This window comes from Pteropus alecto, unplaced genomic scaffold (genome assembly GCF_000325575.1).
Source record: "Pteropus alecto unplaced genomic scaffold, ASM32557v1 scaffold160, whole genome shotgun sequence".
NCBI lineage: Eukaryota > Metazoa > Chordata > Mammalia > Chiroptera > Pteropodidae > Pteropus > Pteropus alecto.
In genome coordinates, this window is record NW_006429864.1 from 1,705,965 (window position 1) to 1,721,379 (window position 15,415).

Genomic DNA, 15,415 nt, shown 5'->3' on the forward strand with positions numbered 1-15,415 from the left:
GCTGCGCGCAGGCCATGCAGGAGAGCCGCATCCAGTTCCAGCTGAATGTGCTGTGTGGCATGGTCTATGCCACAGGCGGCCGCAACCGGGCCGGCAGCCTGGCCTCGGTTGAGAGGTACTGCCCACGGCGCAACGAGTGGGGCTATGCCTGCTCGCTGAAGCGCCGCACCTGGGGCCATGCAGGTGCCTCAGCTGGGGGCCGCCTCTACATTTCAGGAGGCTATGGTATCTCGGTGGAGGACAAGAAGGCACTGCACTGCTATGATCCTGCAGCAGACCAGTGGGAGTTCAAGGCACCCATGAGTGAGCCCCGCGTTCTGCACGCCATGGTGGGTGCTGGTGGCCGTATCTACGCCCTGGGTGGCCGCATGGACCATGTGGACCGCTGCTTCGACGTGCTGGCCGTGGAGTACTATGTGCCTGAGACAGATCAGTGGACTAGTGTGAGCCCCATGCGGGCTGGTCAGTCAGAGGCTGGCTGCTGCCTGCTGGACAGGAAGATCTACGTTGTTGGGGGCTACAACTGGCGCCTCAACAATGTGACGGGCATCGTGCAGGTATACAACACTGAGACGGATGAGTGGGAGCGCGACCTACACTTCCCTGAGTCCTTTGCAGGCATTGCCTGTGCCCCTGTCCTGTTGCCCCGGGTGGGGACCAGGAGGTAGCTCCCAGGCCCCCCCAGCTGCCCTAGCCACATACTGTTCCTGTGAGGGGCTTGGTGAGCATATGTCCTACGGAGAACCATGGACCCCACTTCCATGGGCTGGCCACACAGGCCTGCTGTGTTGATAAGCCTCCTCCCCGGGCGTCTTCCTTCGTGAAGCAGATCTTGGCTCCATGCCTGCCCAGGGAGCCTGCCAGAAAGTAGGCTGACATGTTGTGGCAGAAAACTTGAGCCTGAGGTGGTTTCCTTGCCTGTGCTAGGTTCTTGCTCATGGTTGAGAATTGAGGTCTCTTTGGGGTGTCATTTGCCCTTTCTTTCCCATCCCTCAGCCCAGCAGTCTTGGAAGTTCAGATTCAAGCTGATTTGTGTCATCTCAAATCCATGGTATGCCATTTGCCCCCTCCTGAGTTTCTTGCATGTATGTATTTTAAAATAAATGCACCCTTAACCTCTGTCACATTCAGACCCCCCAGACAGGAAAGGCTTGGAAGCACCTGGCTCAGGGTGACGACCAGTGGATGGTTCTGTCTCTCCAATAAGCTCGAGTTGCTGGGTGGGAGGAGGGCCATGGACGAGGGTCCAGCACTCATCCCTGTTCCTGTCCTCCATCCAGGCACCTCAGGGCGTTCACTTATCTAGTTTCAAGAGGAAACACTGCAGCCAGCTTCAGTGACAGTCCTTATGGACATCAGGCCTTCTGCTAGGCACTGGGCCATGCATGGGGCCCTAAGGAGAACTGGGCTGAGATGTCCCACGAATAAAAGGGGACGCTGTTTTAGAATCCCAGTGCATTTGCATTCCACAGGTCTGTCCAGGGATTTTATTTCTTATCCTTTCTCTAGCCCTCTGCTCCTCCCTTGTCCTCCCATGTTCAGGTCTACATGCCACTACAGGCCACTGGTATGGGAAGTCAGGTGGGTGGGAGCCTCTCTCTTCAAGGGCTTTGTGGCATATCTGGCCACACACACTTGTTTTGGTATCTAAAACTCTAAACTTTTTAAATTTTGGTTTCATTTTTCTTTTCTTTTCTTTTTTTTGTTTTTAAGAAGCCAGCACTCCTGTCTTATAAATGGGATTTGTACCCTTGGGGCAACTTAAAGTGTCTCTTCTGCTGCTAACAGATGATTGATGTTGTGTCTCTATGACCTACTTGCCATGTAAAGAATTAACCTTATACTTTAGCAGACGTTGTCTCCTAATATTTTCCTTGTATTTAATAAAAATGTTATGGTGAAAAGATGGAGCGGGCCCAGCACCGAGCTTGTGGGGCCTGCTGGGTCACAGATACCTCATGTCCTCTGTGCATTGGGGGACCCTCTCCCTCCTCACCTTTTTCCATCCTTGCAGGGGAGCTGGAAGTGGAGCTGATCTTTAGCTCAGTGGCATGGGGGCAGTGGGAAGTGCTGCTGGGACTTCTACTGGGCGCTGGGAAAACAGAGGGCAAACCCGGCCTGGCCAGGCGGCCTTCGGTGAGACTCTCCAGGCTCTTCTATGTGCCTGGTGGCCCAGACCCTTTGCCACCAGCCAACCCTCAGCCCCAGCTGGTTCTGTCTCCATCTGCTTCATCCCAGGGTGTTGAGATCAAGTGCCTGGGGAGTCTATCTCTCCAGAGGCTGCAATGAGGGAGATGCAGAATAGGTCTAAAGGAAGCATGAAGTCATCGTGCTTCCATAGGGACCCAAGAGCTCTGAGAGTTGCCCCCAGGCCCTGCTTTCGTGGCAGCCTCACTATGAACCAGGCTGCACATTGTCGGAAAATACCTCCTGTTCATGGATAGCTTTCTGAGAGGGGAGACTTCCAGGTCACCCTCAAAACATAGTACAGGCCTGGCGCTTCCGTGCAGCAGCCATGGGGCCCCTAAGGTGAGGCCAGGTTAGGGGGGTGCTGAAATAGGAACCTAGTTGAGACTCAGGAAGGAACTAGGGGCATCGAAAGGAAAGCAGCAGCCCTTGGGGACTTACGAGAACATTCCAGTCCCTTCTCACCTCCCTAACCTGAGCTCCCCCAAGAGAACCCTTCCCCACTGGAGGCACGGCCCCTTCAGGGGGGCAGTAAGAAGCCTTTGCCAGCTGCAAGTCCCACCAGATCAGCTCACACCTCAGAACATCTTGTCCCCAATGAGCTGGCAGGGGTGCTGGCGCAGGGTGGAGGGGGCGCTGCAGTATCTAACCAGTCAATTGTGCGTAACCGTTTGAGCTGGTTCATGGAATGTTCTCGGGGGCCCCCCTGCCCCTCCTTCTCCATCCTCCCCCCCCGGAAGAAAGGAAAATTATTTTTCGTATTGTAAACTTTAAACACGAAAAAGCTGTTTTTAATTTAGCAGAAACTGGCTTGAATCTTCACTTTGTGAACATTTGTGTCCTTCAGAGAAAGGCGGAACATGCGTGCACACACACACAGGCTTGCACACACATACACACATGCTCATGCTCAGGCACACCTGCATACATGTGCTTGCTCATATACAATTGAACACATGCTCGTGCACACGCCCCTGGACCAGCCTGTCCCTTTCTGCGTGGCATACTGAAGGGGTCTACAGCCCATCACCTTGTCACCTCCTTTCATCTTTCACTGAGGGCAGCTCAGGCCTCGAATGGCCATCCACTGAATGGGGACTGAGCTTGGGGAAAGCCCGTCTCCTTCCAGATGGCCTGCTTCCCCACCGAGGCCCTGGATGCGGCTGCGGGAGCCTCCCTCTGCACCTGGGCCTAGGCTGTGGGAAAACGCCGTCTCCTGGGACGCTGGGATGCAGGCCCGTGAGAGGGAGGCCAAGTGTGACTTCTGGGGCCTCGCAGCAATCGAAGGCCAAGGGGGCCTCGGGGGAACCATGTGAGGTGGGAATCTGCCCCGGACCTGGCCAGCTTGGAAACCCGCCCCTGGCTTTGTGTCCGGAATGCAGCTCCAGCTCCTCTGTTCTCACAGGCCCGGGAGACTTCACTTCTCATGGCGGAGCCTCCACGCACGGGTTTTATTAGGGGCACCTGGTCGTGTGTCCCAGGAGTTACAGCTGAATGTTTGTTGCACAAATGTGAAGTTCTGGGTGGAAAGGTGGGAGCAGAGACTTATCCACTCTGGCATCTGTGGGCACCAAATGCCTGCAGACCCAAGGGCAAGAGGTCCTCAAATCCATGCTCTCCTCCTCCCCAACAAGGCCCCAGCTTAGTTCTTGTGGCTGACCCAGCTGTTGCCATCCCAGGAGCCGTTTCTCCCTTCTCACCCACAGAGCCCTGATTTGGCGCCAGCAGCAGTGAGCCCTGCCTTGGGTTGGGGGTAATTTAGCATTTGGCTCAGCCTTTCTTGGCAGTGCCTTTTGTAGGGGTTGTTTTTGATCTGGGCAAATTTCCCAGCTCTGGCCAGGAAGGTCTGGGGTGGGGGTTTCTGGACATGGGAGAGGCCTTATTGCCCCATTCCTTCCTTATTGCTTCCCTGGAGAACACAATGCCAGGAGCTTCTGCAGCCATCTTGTGGCCATGAGGAGCAAGTTAAGAGAGGCACAGAGATGCTGCCTCTCAGACCCTGAAATCATGAGGCCACCAGTCCCACCTGGGAACCTCTGACCTCCATACTCCTTTTTATGAGAAATCACAATGTCGGTTCTGCTTAAAATACTGTCTTAAGATACTAGTGGTCAGCAATTCTGATACTTGTAACCCAGTTACAAAATTATAATATAAATGTAACATGCTGGGGTTTCCTCATCTTATGTAAATTAGGGTTTTTATTTGCAAACAATAAACTGACTCTGGCTGACTTAAATAGCATAAACGTGCATTAGAGGGCTGTTGGGTTGCTCATAAAAGTGTCAGGAAGGCTGGAAAATAGGAATCAGGGTAGCAAGGCTGCCAGTGTGATCAGCTGAAATTATTCCAAGGGACTGACTGGTGAGAATGCTTCTGCCACCACCACAAAATACAGATACTTCAACTGACACTGCCATTGGCCCTTGGCACTCAGCCATAACCACCCATAGAAATGAATGCTCCTGTCGCAATGCTATTTCTTTGTATCACTTGTTCCCAAGTGGAAACTTCCTATTGGTCCAGCCCATGTTCTGTGCCAGTGCCTTAGCTGCCTGTATACCTGGGAAAGTGAGTACCTCAGTGTGCTAATCAGCTGCTGCCACCATGTATCGAACAACCCAAGTCTCAACAGCATGCAAAAATAAATGGGTGTTTCTCATGTATCTGTGACTCAGTTGGGGGTGCCTGTTCTATGCTGCCCTCAGCTGAGTAGCTATGCTTTCAGGTGCAAGAATGGGTTGGGACCAGCAGCATTCTCAGACCAGCAGCCAGCCAACATAATGCTCTCCTTCCACAATGGTGCCAGACAAGTGGAGTCACGTGAGGCCTCCTAAGATCCATATTCAGAACTTGTATGCTGTCATTTTTGCCCGTTTGCCTTTGGCCAAAGCAAGTGACATGGCCAAGCCCCAAATTAGGGCTGGGGAATATCTTCCTCCTTACAAAGGAAGGATGCACAGCACCTTAGCGAAGGATGCACAGGAACAGATGGGGAACTGAGGTCCATACTTTGATCCATCACATTGTTGGCTTTGGGGCTTCTGTTGTCAGTGGGGGGATGATTTCTTATGGTGAGGACTCCCCAGACTTGGATGGGGACTCAGATGCTGGGCCATCCAAAAAAAAAAAAAAAAAGCCTGCTATATCTTGCCTACAGCCACTGCCCCCTAGAGGTCAGTAATCCTTTTTTGTCATGTAGGTCAGGACTCTTAAGTGTCCTCGGCTTTTGGACAGTGGAATGGGGGTCTACATAGGGGTGTTCAGCTACAGCTTAGCCAGATCTTGGCATTGTGGTGTCACTTGATGTCCCCTTTGCATGGTGGTTGTGGGGAGGAACTGAACTGTTGGCTCTGCCCCTGTCCTGCCGTCCCCTAGAGCTATCCTCCTGTGTCCCTGCTCCCTCAGCTTCAGCCTCTTGCCACTCTCCTTGGCAGTCTCACCCTGTCTCACCTTCCACCCCACACTCAGCCCAGGGTGGGGGGTCCAGGGACCTGAGTCGTCATCTAACCCCTTCCCATTCAACTGTGAGGAGGAAGCTCTGCATCTGGCATTTCTGGCTTCCACCAGGTTCTCCCCTTTTTGTCATAATCAAACATAACTCTGGCTTTGTCTTTCAAAACTGTCTGATGAGGGCCTGGTTTGGAAGTCAAAGATGAGCCCTAGATGGTTTTGCTCTTTGCCTCCCCACTCCGATGACCCTAATTCACCTCCACGTGATGTGGGTACCCCAGATTAACTGATTCCGTATAAGGCAGTACAGAAAAGCAAAACATGAAAACTCACATCTCAAAGTAGGTTTTGCTTCCCTGCTATCAAGTGCTGGCGAGGAAACAGGCACTGAGCTAAGTGCTTTACATGTATTATCTATTTAATCTTCCTAAGAGCCTGCTATGAGGAGCAACGCTGTCCACATTTAACATGGGAAAACAGTGAGGCTCAGAGAGGTGAAGTCATTTTCCCATTGTCACACAGCTGGAGAATCACTGAGGGCTAGGCCATGCAGAAACACTCAGCAGTTTAGGTTTTAATTTAGCTTGTATTTAGAGGCTTTATGTTGAGGAGTGCTATGGTCTGGATACAGGGGAAAAGGCAGTCTAGGCAGGGAAACAATGTGTTCAAAGGCCCTGAGGCAGGATACAGCAAAGCTGGAGTGGAGAACGTACGAAAGGGAAGGGTGGGAGATGATGCTGAGGAAGCTGGCAAGGAACAAATGAAAGTAGGCAGATCTATGGAGCCGAGGAGATAAAACTAAATACTAGAGGCAGTAGGAAGTGGCTTATAAGGACTCACCTCATAGCTTTTACTTGGATGTGCTTTGTAACTAAAGAGAAGCTAATCAACAATTGGAAGTTCTTAGTCCTTTCGGATATGGACTGGCTGGTGAAGGACCCAGGGTTAGATGAGCATAGAGTGAGGAATACAGCTCTCCTTAAGATGGGCTTTCTAGGTGTGTTTTGAGGAATGAATAGGAGTTTCCCAAGGAGAAAATGATTTTACAAACACTTCTTAATTTCCCCTCTGTGCCTAGTCTTGTGTTACCTCTGGGGAATCAGGAAAACAGAATGGGCAGACAAGTATAAAATGAAGCCTAAAGTGCTCAGAGCCTTCAAAGGATAGAGAACAAACCTTAAGAGTAGGGAATTGTGTATATTTGTGTCCTTTCTGCATCACACAGGGAACTCTAGCACTATAGTGTTTGGGAAGGGTGAACATATTCTTGGCTTTTAATCTCAGCTCAGTCTGTGGGGAAGCAAAGAGGACCCTGGAAACAGCTGCCTTCAGAGAGTAGGATGTTCCTGGGTTGTGGGACACAGACAGCAGCACGCTTCAGATACGGCCTTAGAGAGGGTCTCTCAGAGGAAAGGCCTGAAAAATGATAAGGTGCCAGCCATGGAAGGATCTGGGGGGAGAGCAATTGGGCAGAGGCAACAGCATGTGCAAAGAACTGGAGGTGGAAAAGCAGGGAGGCTAGAGTGGCTGGAGAGAGGGGCCAGGGAGTGGGGCGAGGGCCTATTGGCCGCCAGGAGGGTGAATTTTTCCTGAATGCCATGGGGACCATGAGATCCACCCCAGTTTACAGACTATGGGCTGCTCCAAGAAATCCCGCCCTGGACACTCTGGGTGGCAGCAGCTTTCTTTGATGAACTAAGAAAGTGAAAACATCAGGGCTGGATTCTGCCCGGGTCATCAGACACCTCAACCTCACCCCCCTCAGGGGGGCGGTGGAGCAGGAGGAGGGCTTGGGTCACAGACCTGCCATTGTGCAATAAGTAAGCTCCAGCTTCCTCTGACTCATCACCAGGGTTTAGGATGGATCAAGTTACGGCTGGGGTGTAGGGTGAATAGGGGTGAGTAGGGCAAGCACTGGTCCCTCACCTCTTTCCTGCAGACATGGCCCCTTTTCGTGACCGAATAACCCCTGCTACCTCCCAAATCTTTTCTCCTCTATCTTTCTGTGCCTGGAAACCAGGTTAGTGCAGGCATGCATATGGAAGTGATCAGGGTAACTGGCATTTTTTGAGCACTTATGAGCCAGGCACTTGACTCGTGTTAACCTCATTTAAACCTTACAAAACCCAGTGTAAAGAAGGAAGCTGAGCTCTGTTGTCAGCCCTGAGCTCTAGTCCTGGAACTGGTGCTTAACTTGCTGGGGCAGCTGTCATCCGTGCTCTCTGTCTCTTTCTCTCCAGTCTCACAGGATGGTGGTAGGAATGAGAAGCCACTTCTGTAGAATGCCAGCTCTGAAACCCAGAAGCTGTGGTCTCAGTTAGTGCCAGGGACAGAAAATGGATTCAAACTAGACTTCAGCAAAAAAGAGAACAAATTATTGGCTCATATAACTGAAAAGGCAGAGGTGTCTATCTTTAGGCAAGGCTGGATCCAGGAATTCAGACAGTGTCTCTCTCTACCTTTGGCTGTGTTTTCCTCTTTGTGGGTTCACTCACTCGCTCAGGCCATCTCTCTTCAAGTGGTGACCTCTGGCACTGTAGGCTTGTTATCCTTCAAATCAGCTGCCCAAGCAAAAAGCATGCTCCTCTTTCTCATTCAAGCAAAAATTCTAGAATTGCATCTCATTGGGTAAATTGGGCCACACGCCTATCCTGAACCAATTATGATGGTCATAGCAATGAGCTCTGATTGGCTAAGACTTCCAACTTAAGAAGAAGTGTTTGTGGGGAGAGAGTGGTGAGCCCAGCTGCATGCACATTTCATGGACTGAAAGTCAGAATGAGTGTTCCCTAAAGGGCAGTTGGTTGTTGATAGCCAAAAGTGGGGCAGATGCTTGTTAGGCAAAAACATTAAAGTTCATGAACGTTGTCAAAACTATATGAACAAGAATGATAAATGGAGCAGTGACAGTGCCCAGGATATTCCAAATTAAAATCTAAGTATGTATATATATTTAATATGGACATTTCATTAAACTGTTGGGAAGTGTGACTAAAAGTGTATTTGGAAAATGTTGTATCCCCTATGATCTCCACTGGCATCCCTCACCTCCAGCTATCTCTGGCCCTAGTAAAGAGTGTGCTCTTTGTACAACTACAGCTGCCCCACATCCCCTTGGCTACCTCTCCTGACTTCTCCCTGCCCATGTCCTAGAATCCTTGGGTTGTCCTAAATATAACTTTGATATTGGTGGTTGGGGCCCCTCTGTTTGGGGAGGGACATCTGGGTGTCAGAACCCCTCTTGCTTCCCTGGGCCACTACTCTCATCTGGGAGACTCAACTATCACATTCACTGCTGAGTCTGGGTGGGATTTCTGGACCTTTCCTTTAGCACCCCATGGCAAAAGCTGGGATCCTTAAGCAAGACTGGATTCAAAAAATTTGCAGAGAGGAGGCTGAAGTTCTGTAGTTCTGGTTCTTTGGGCTTGAGGATCCAGAGAATAGGAACTGGTACAATATGAGGTGATAGGGGAAAAGAAGGTATTAAGGACGATGCCCAGGTTTGAGACTGGGACCTGCTCACAAGGGTCAAGTCTCAGCTCAGACGCTTCTCCTTCCTTGACAGTGGTGGCAGTGGGAGGCTCTCTCCCTAATATCACTCTGCTGCCAGCCCATCACCAAATTCTTTATAATTTTTAATTTATTTTCTAATTACAGTTGACATACAATATTATATTAGATTCAGGTGTACAACATAGTGATTAGACATTTACATACCTTATTAAGTGATCATCCTGGTAAGCCTGGTACTCATCTGTTACTATACAGTTATTACAATATTATTGACTATATATACCTGTACTTTACATCCCGTGACTATTTTTATAACTGGCAATTTGTATTTAATCCCTTTCACCCTTTTCACCCAATCCCCAACCCCCTCCCATCACTCAATTACTTTTCACATCACGTTTATCTCCATCTGAAACGTTCTTGGGTGATTTGTTGGTAGGTTTTAACTGATCCCTCCACGACTGTGCACCCCATGAGGGCAGAGACCACGTCTGCCTGGCACATATAGGCGCTCCGTAAATACTCTGAATGAATGCACGAATTAGCAACGTCCTGGATTGGTCTCAAAGCTGAACTGGCCCGAGCTCACGCTCAGCTTTAGGGTGCTTCCTCCTTGTGGTGTGCTGGCCCCATCTTTGTCAATTAGAAGGTGTTGGTCCGGCTGTCTCCCTCTTGGGATTCAGCACTCCGACCTGTCAGTAGGGCTTGCCCAATAGCCAGGCGGCCGCTGTCCAGCGGGCCAGGAGTCCGCTCACTGCGCCGGCGCTGGAATTCCTAGTCTGCCCCTCCGGCTTCTTTTGCAGGCCCCGATAAGGCCGGCCAGGCGCGCGCACGCGCCGTCGCTGAGTGGGTAGTGAGACTTGCTCTCTTGATTCAGCCGCGGCAGCCGGGGCTCTCCGCCCACAGGTGCGGGTTTGACATGCGGCAAGAACGTGCGCGCCCACACGTGCCACACGCGAGGAGGTGGGTGGAGGAGGAGGAGGAGGCGGCGGCGAGAAGATGGCGACTTCGAACAATCCGCGGAAATTCAGCGAGAAGATCGCGCTGCACAACCAGAAGCAAGCGGAGGAGACGGCGGCCTTCGAGGAGGTCATGAAGGACCTGAGCCTGACGCGGGCCGCGCGGGTGAGGGGGCTGCCGCGCCGACCCCTCAGGGCCGGGAGGGAGGAGGAGGAGGAGGAGGAGAAGGAGGAGGCGCGTGTCCAGCGCGTGCACGGGTTGGGGGCGCGCGGCGGGGGCGGGGCGCGTGGCAGGGGCGGGGCTTGGCTTGGCCTGAGGGGACAGGTGTCCCCACGCCCCAGGCGTCGTGGGCGGGACAGGTGCCCAACATCATCAATACCTGAGAGGGACAGGTTCCCCCGCATCATTGCTACCTGGAGGGGCAGGGGCCTCTACGTTATTACTACCTAGAGGGAACAGGTGCCACTACATCATTGTTACCTAACGGGAGACAGGTGTCTCTACATCATTGCTACCTGAGATAGGATGAGTGCCCCCATATCATCGGTACCTGAAAAAGTGTATAGGTGCCCCCACATCACTGTTACCTGGGGGACAGGGGCCACTATATCATCACTGCCTGGAAGAAATAGATGCTACTACATCGTTGTAACCTAACGGAGGACAGGTGTTTTTACATCATTGCTACCTGAAGGGGACAGGTGCCCCTATATCACTGCTACCTAGGGGTGTCATGATGACACAAGGTGTATGAACTGGGTGCTGCTTGGAAGCATCAGTGGTATCTGGGGATGGGGGTTCGGTGCTCCCATATCATTGCTACTTGAAGGGACAGTTGCCCCCGCTTCGTTGCTACTCGAAGGGACAGGTATCTCTGCATCATTGGTGCCTGTGCCTTCACTCTCTGGGCGTCGGGGGGAAGGACACATTGCCCCCACTTGTGCACCTGAGGTGGAATAGGTATCTTACCCTTTTGGACACCTGTGGAGGCCTGAGCTGGGTCAGAAAGGCAGATGTGGTCAGTCCTGGATCTCAGAGTGAAGATAGCTGCCCCTTCCCCATGCATCCCATATGGTGGGGATCAGGTGATGTTCCTCCCACTGGGACAAGGGACAGCTGCCCACATATGGCCCCTGGTCTCTCAGGAACAGGGTGGAGGGACAGGTTTCCTCAGGTGGCGTTTGGCATGCAGAGGCAGGCCTGGTTACCTGCTAACCTAGCCTGGGAAGCTGCTGTGGTCCTGGAGCAGAACTTGGTTGGGGCTGGGGTCAGTGGCCTGGCGAGGTACTGAGCTCCTTGGGCCTTGTGTCCTCCTTTGTGAAGTGTGTCTAGCAAGCCCTTCCTCATGGGTAAGGATGCAAGTGTGCTTTGCATAGGTGTCAGTAAGGTCCGCTGTGTTCCTGCAGAGCAGTGGGACCCCCGACCTGCACCTTGAGGCCTAAGAGAGGGTTTGACACCCACATTGCTGGTTTCTGGATTTGGCCACTGATCTGATCATACCAGGCAGACCTACCTCTGTGACTCCAGCTTCAATCTGATTCCTCAGGTGGCATTTTTGGGTCACATTATCTTCTAATTAGTCATTTCTCCATAAGATTGTGACCTTGTAGACTAGAATGTGTGTCTTCATTTCCATGCATTCATTTGCACATATTGGTCTGGTGCTCACTGTCAGCCAGGTGTTGCCTGTTCCTGTTCCAGCAGCTCCCATTCTCGCTCAAGATGTAGAGGAAGAGATGGTTGGTGAATAGATACATGAATGAAAGTGCGCAACTGGAGTGTTCCCCATAAGTTAGGGCTCCTGAGGATAGGCGTATCCATGTCATCTTGTCTCTAGCACGTTGCATGTGCTAGCACACAGTACTTGTTAAATGTATGTAGTGCGGCAGGAAGAAGCGGGTTGCGCAAGTCATGGCTGTCTTCATGATTGGAGGTCCTGTTTCTGCCTTGGGGTTGGAAATGGAATACTGTTGTCGAAGATTTCTCTAAAATAACAGCTTTATTGAGATATAGTTCATGTGCCATATAATTCACTCATTTAAAGTATACAGTTCAGTGGTTTTCAGTGTATTTACAGAGTTGTGCAACCATCACCACTGTCTAATTCCAGAACATTTTCATCACCCTCAAAAGAAACCTGGTACTGATGAGCAGTCAGTCCCCATTCTTCCCTCCCCCAGCTCCTGGCAACCATAAGTCTGCTTTCTGTCCCTGCGGATTTACCTGTTCTGGACATTTCATGTAAATGGGATTATACACTATGTGGTCTTTTGTGACGGGCTTCTTTCACTCGGCATGGTGTTTTCAAGGTTCATTTATGTTGTAGCATGGATCAGAAAACTTGATTCCTTTTTATGGCTGAATAATATTCCATTGTATAGATGGACCATATTTTGTTTATCCATTCATCTATTGATGGATTTAGAAAAGAATTTTAAGACTCAGCAATTCTCTTGGCCTAGAGATTTCCCATTTCCTTCCTCCCTCTGTTGCCTTCCTTTACTTTAGGAATTGGGGGGTAGGGTGGTAATGGGCCCCAAGCAGAGGTAAGCTTACACTGGATTTTAGAGAGACAGAGCAGTGTTCTCTGCTGGGGGCAATTCTGCCCCCTAGCAGGCATATGGCAATTACTAGAGCCATTTTGGTCATCTCAACTGGGGAAGGAGGTGCTACTGGCAAATGGTGTGTGGAGAACAGAGATGTTTCTTACCATCCCATAAGGCATTGTAGGCCCCCACTGCAGAGATTGATCTGGCCCCAGATGTCATCAGTGCCGAGGCCCTTGAAACCTTCAGTTTGGAAGGAATGCTAAAAGGCGAGGAGTGCAGCCTTTGCACTTGGGCAGATAGAGTTCAAAGCTCTGCCCTTACCCTCATGGCTGTGCCACCTGGGTAGGCTGGTGGCTTTTCCTGCACCTGGGACCAGGATGGACAAGCTTGTTCCCAGCCCATTTGGCTGTTGCCCATGGCAAGTGGCACATCTGCATTGCCTGGTGCAGGTGAATGAACCCACGTGATGCAGGCTCCCCTCTTGCCCTCCCTCTGTGGCTGCAGGCTTCCTGCGCTACCTCCTGCTGCAGTAGACACCAGGGTTTTGCCTACACCTTTGAACAGGCTGCTTCTTTCCCGTGAATTCTGTAAGACAGCTTGCCTACAGCTGGAGCAAGTTGGATTACTCATGCTTCCGTGTGTCCACACACAGTTCTCGTGGTGGACATGCCCTAAGTGCCTTCCCATGTGAAAAGGTAGTCAGTAGGTGAGCAAATCCACACTGTCGCCTCCTTGGGGAATAGGGACACGACAGTCAGGTTGGGGGAGACAGGGTGTGATGTTGGGGAGACAGCTTTCAGGTGGAGGGGTGGGTATATGAGTATTCCTTTCTCATCCTCAGACTTGGATAGTATGATATGCAGGGAGGGGTTTTGGTGTTCTTCCTTGTGACTTTGGGAAGGTTTCTTAACTTCTCTAAGCCTCAGAATCCTGACCTATAAAGTTGGGGTAGCTTGTTCACTTCACACAATGACATTTTTGATTGCCTAGCATGTCCCAGAGACTATGTTGGGTGTTGGAGACCCAGCAGCATACAGAGGGTAGGAGGGCCATATTTTCAGGCATGGTTTTAGGAGGGACAGGAGAGAATCACTGAAAATGAATGAAGCAGAGAATCTTGGAGAGAAGCAGGGTGATGTGACCTAGATGGGGGGAGATTGACACCTGGACAGTGAGACAGAGTCCCCCACGCTAGGCAAGAGCACCCCAGGTATGGGACAGGCAGATGCAGAGTCCCAGGGTGGGGAGAGCTTTGCAAAGTAGAGGACAGGTTGGAGGACATCGAGGCTGGCTTGTTGAGAGAGGGAGAGAATAGGTGAAGCTGGAGTGGCTTGGGGAGCCCTAGATTCCACCTGAGGGTGGGGCCCTGCCTGACGTGTGATGGTGAGAAGCCTGAGCCATTGTTTGTTTTTGTAACAGCTTTATTGAGATATAATTCTCAATATATACAACCCACCCATTTAAAGTGTACCATTCATTAGTCTTTAGCACATTCACCATATTATACAGCTTTCATCTCTGTCTAGTTCTAGAACATTTCTGTCACCCCAAAAGGAAACCATGTCCACATTAGCACACACTCCCATTTCCCCTCCCCCAGCCCCTGACAACCTCTGATATGCTTTCTCTTTCTATGGATTTGCCTGTTCTGGATATTTCGTATCAGTTGAATCATACGCCATGTGGGCTTTTGTGTCTGGCTTCTTTTACTTGGCATGATGTTTTTGAGGTTCATCCATGTTGTAGCATGTGTCAGTGCTTCACTCCTTTTTATGGCTGAGTAATATTCCATTGTGTGGATGGATCACATTTTGTTTATCCTTTGTCAGTCTGTGGACATGTGTGTTGTTTTTACCTTTTGGCTGTTGTAAATAGTGCTGCCATGGACATTCATGTTCAAGTGCCTATGCGGATGCAGGTCTTTCTCTCCCTTGTGTGTACACTGAGGAGTGGAGTTGCTGGGTTACATGGTAACTCTCTGTTCAACCATTTGAGGATGCTTTTTGTCTTACAAAGATGGCCGTGAGCTGAATGGGCAAAGGGGTGAGGGGAAGGTGGCAGACAATGAGAGGCTACTGCAGTGTCCAGGATAGGGAGTAGGGGGCGGTGGCTTGAGCAGGATCGGTAGATTTTGGTGATATTTCGGCAGCGGAGCCCCTGGAGTGTTCGTGTAGATTGCATGTGGGGTGTGTTGCCTGCTTGCCAGGGGCTCAGGACACAGGAGGCTCTGTGTGTGACTGATCCCCGAGCATCCCAGGGAGCAGCCCAAGAGCCAGAAAAAGCCCACACACAAAGCAGTCCACATGGCCCTGCCTGGCTGCAGCTCTGGCTGCACTGAAGGAAGAGGGGTATTCTTCTGGCCTTGCCTTGTAATGGGGGTGGCTGTGCACAGGCTGGAGGAAAGCGCAGTGGTAGCTCGGGTGAGCTGAGCATGGAGGCCGCCCCCGGGTCCTGGCCCTGGTCCTGGCTTTGGCACCGTCTGCCTCTTTGCCAGCTGCTCCAAGTGTCTGGTGCCATCTGTAGCCTCCACACACACACGCACACAGTACTCCTTGAGCTGCTCTGCTGAGAGTATGGGGAGCCATCCCCTGCCCCCAGAAAGCCCCAGCAGCCTCAGTGCTCTCCTGGTTGTGAGCTACACATCCTGACCCCTAAAAGGATTTGCCCATGTCCTGACCTCCCAGAACCTGTGACTGTGACCTTATTTGGAAGAGATCTCTGCAGATGTAATTAGGGGAAAGATCTTGAGACGT

The 15,415-nt window shown here is 51.2% G+C and overlaps 2 protein-coding genes across 2 annotated transcripts in view; both read left to right on the forward strand.

The window, feature by feature from the left end:
- Positions 1-4,426, forward strand: part of KLHL26 (kelch like family member 26) — a 28,362-nt gene extending 23,936 nt beyond the window's left edge. The window contains 2 exon segments of the mRNA XM_006904322.3: positions 1-4; positions 6-4,426. The exon segment at positions 1-4 is cut by the window's left edge and continues 918 nt beyond it. Coding sequence (XP_006904384.2) covers positions 1-4; positions 6-668 — 667 coding nt within the window. The 3' untranslated portion in view covers positions 669-4,426.
- Positions 4,427-10,116: 5,690 nt separating this feature from the next.
- CRTC1 (CREB regulated transcription coactivator 1) overlaps positions 10,117-15,415 on the forward strand; it is a 54,609-nt gene continuing 49,310 nt past the window's right edge. The window contains exon 1 of the mRNA XM_025044039.1: positions 10,117-10,278. Coding sequence (XP_024899807.1) covers positions 10,153-10,278 — 126 coding nt within the window. The 5' untranslated portion in view covers positions 10,117-10,152. The remainder of the gene's footprint in view (positions 10,279-15,415) is intronic.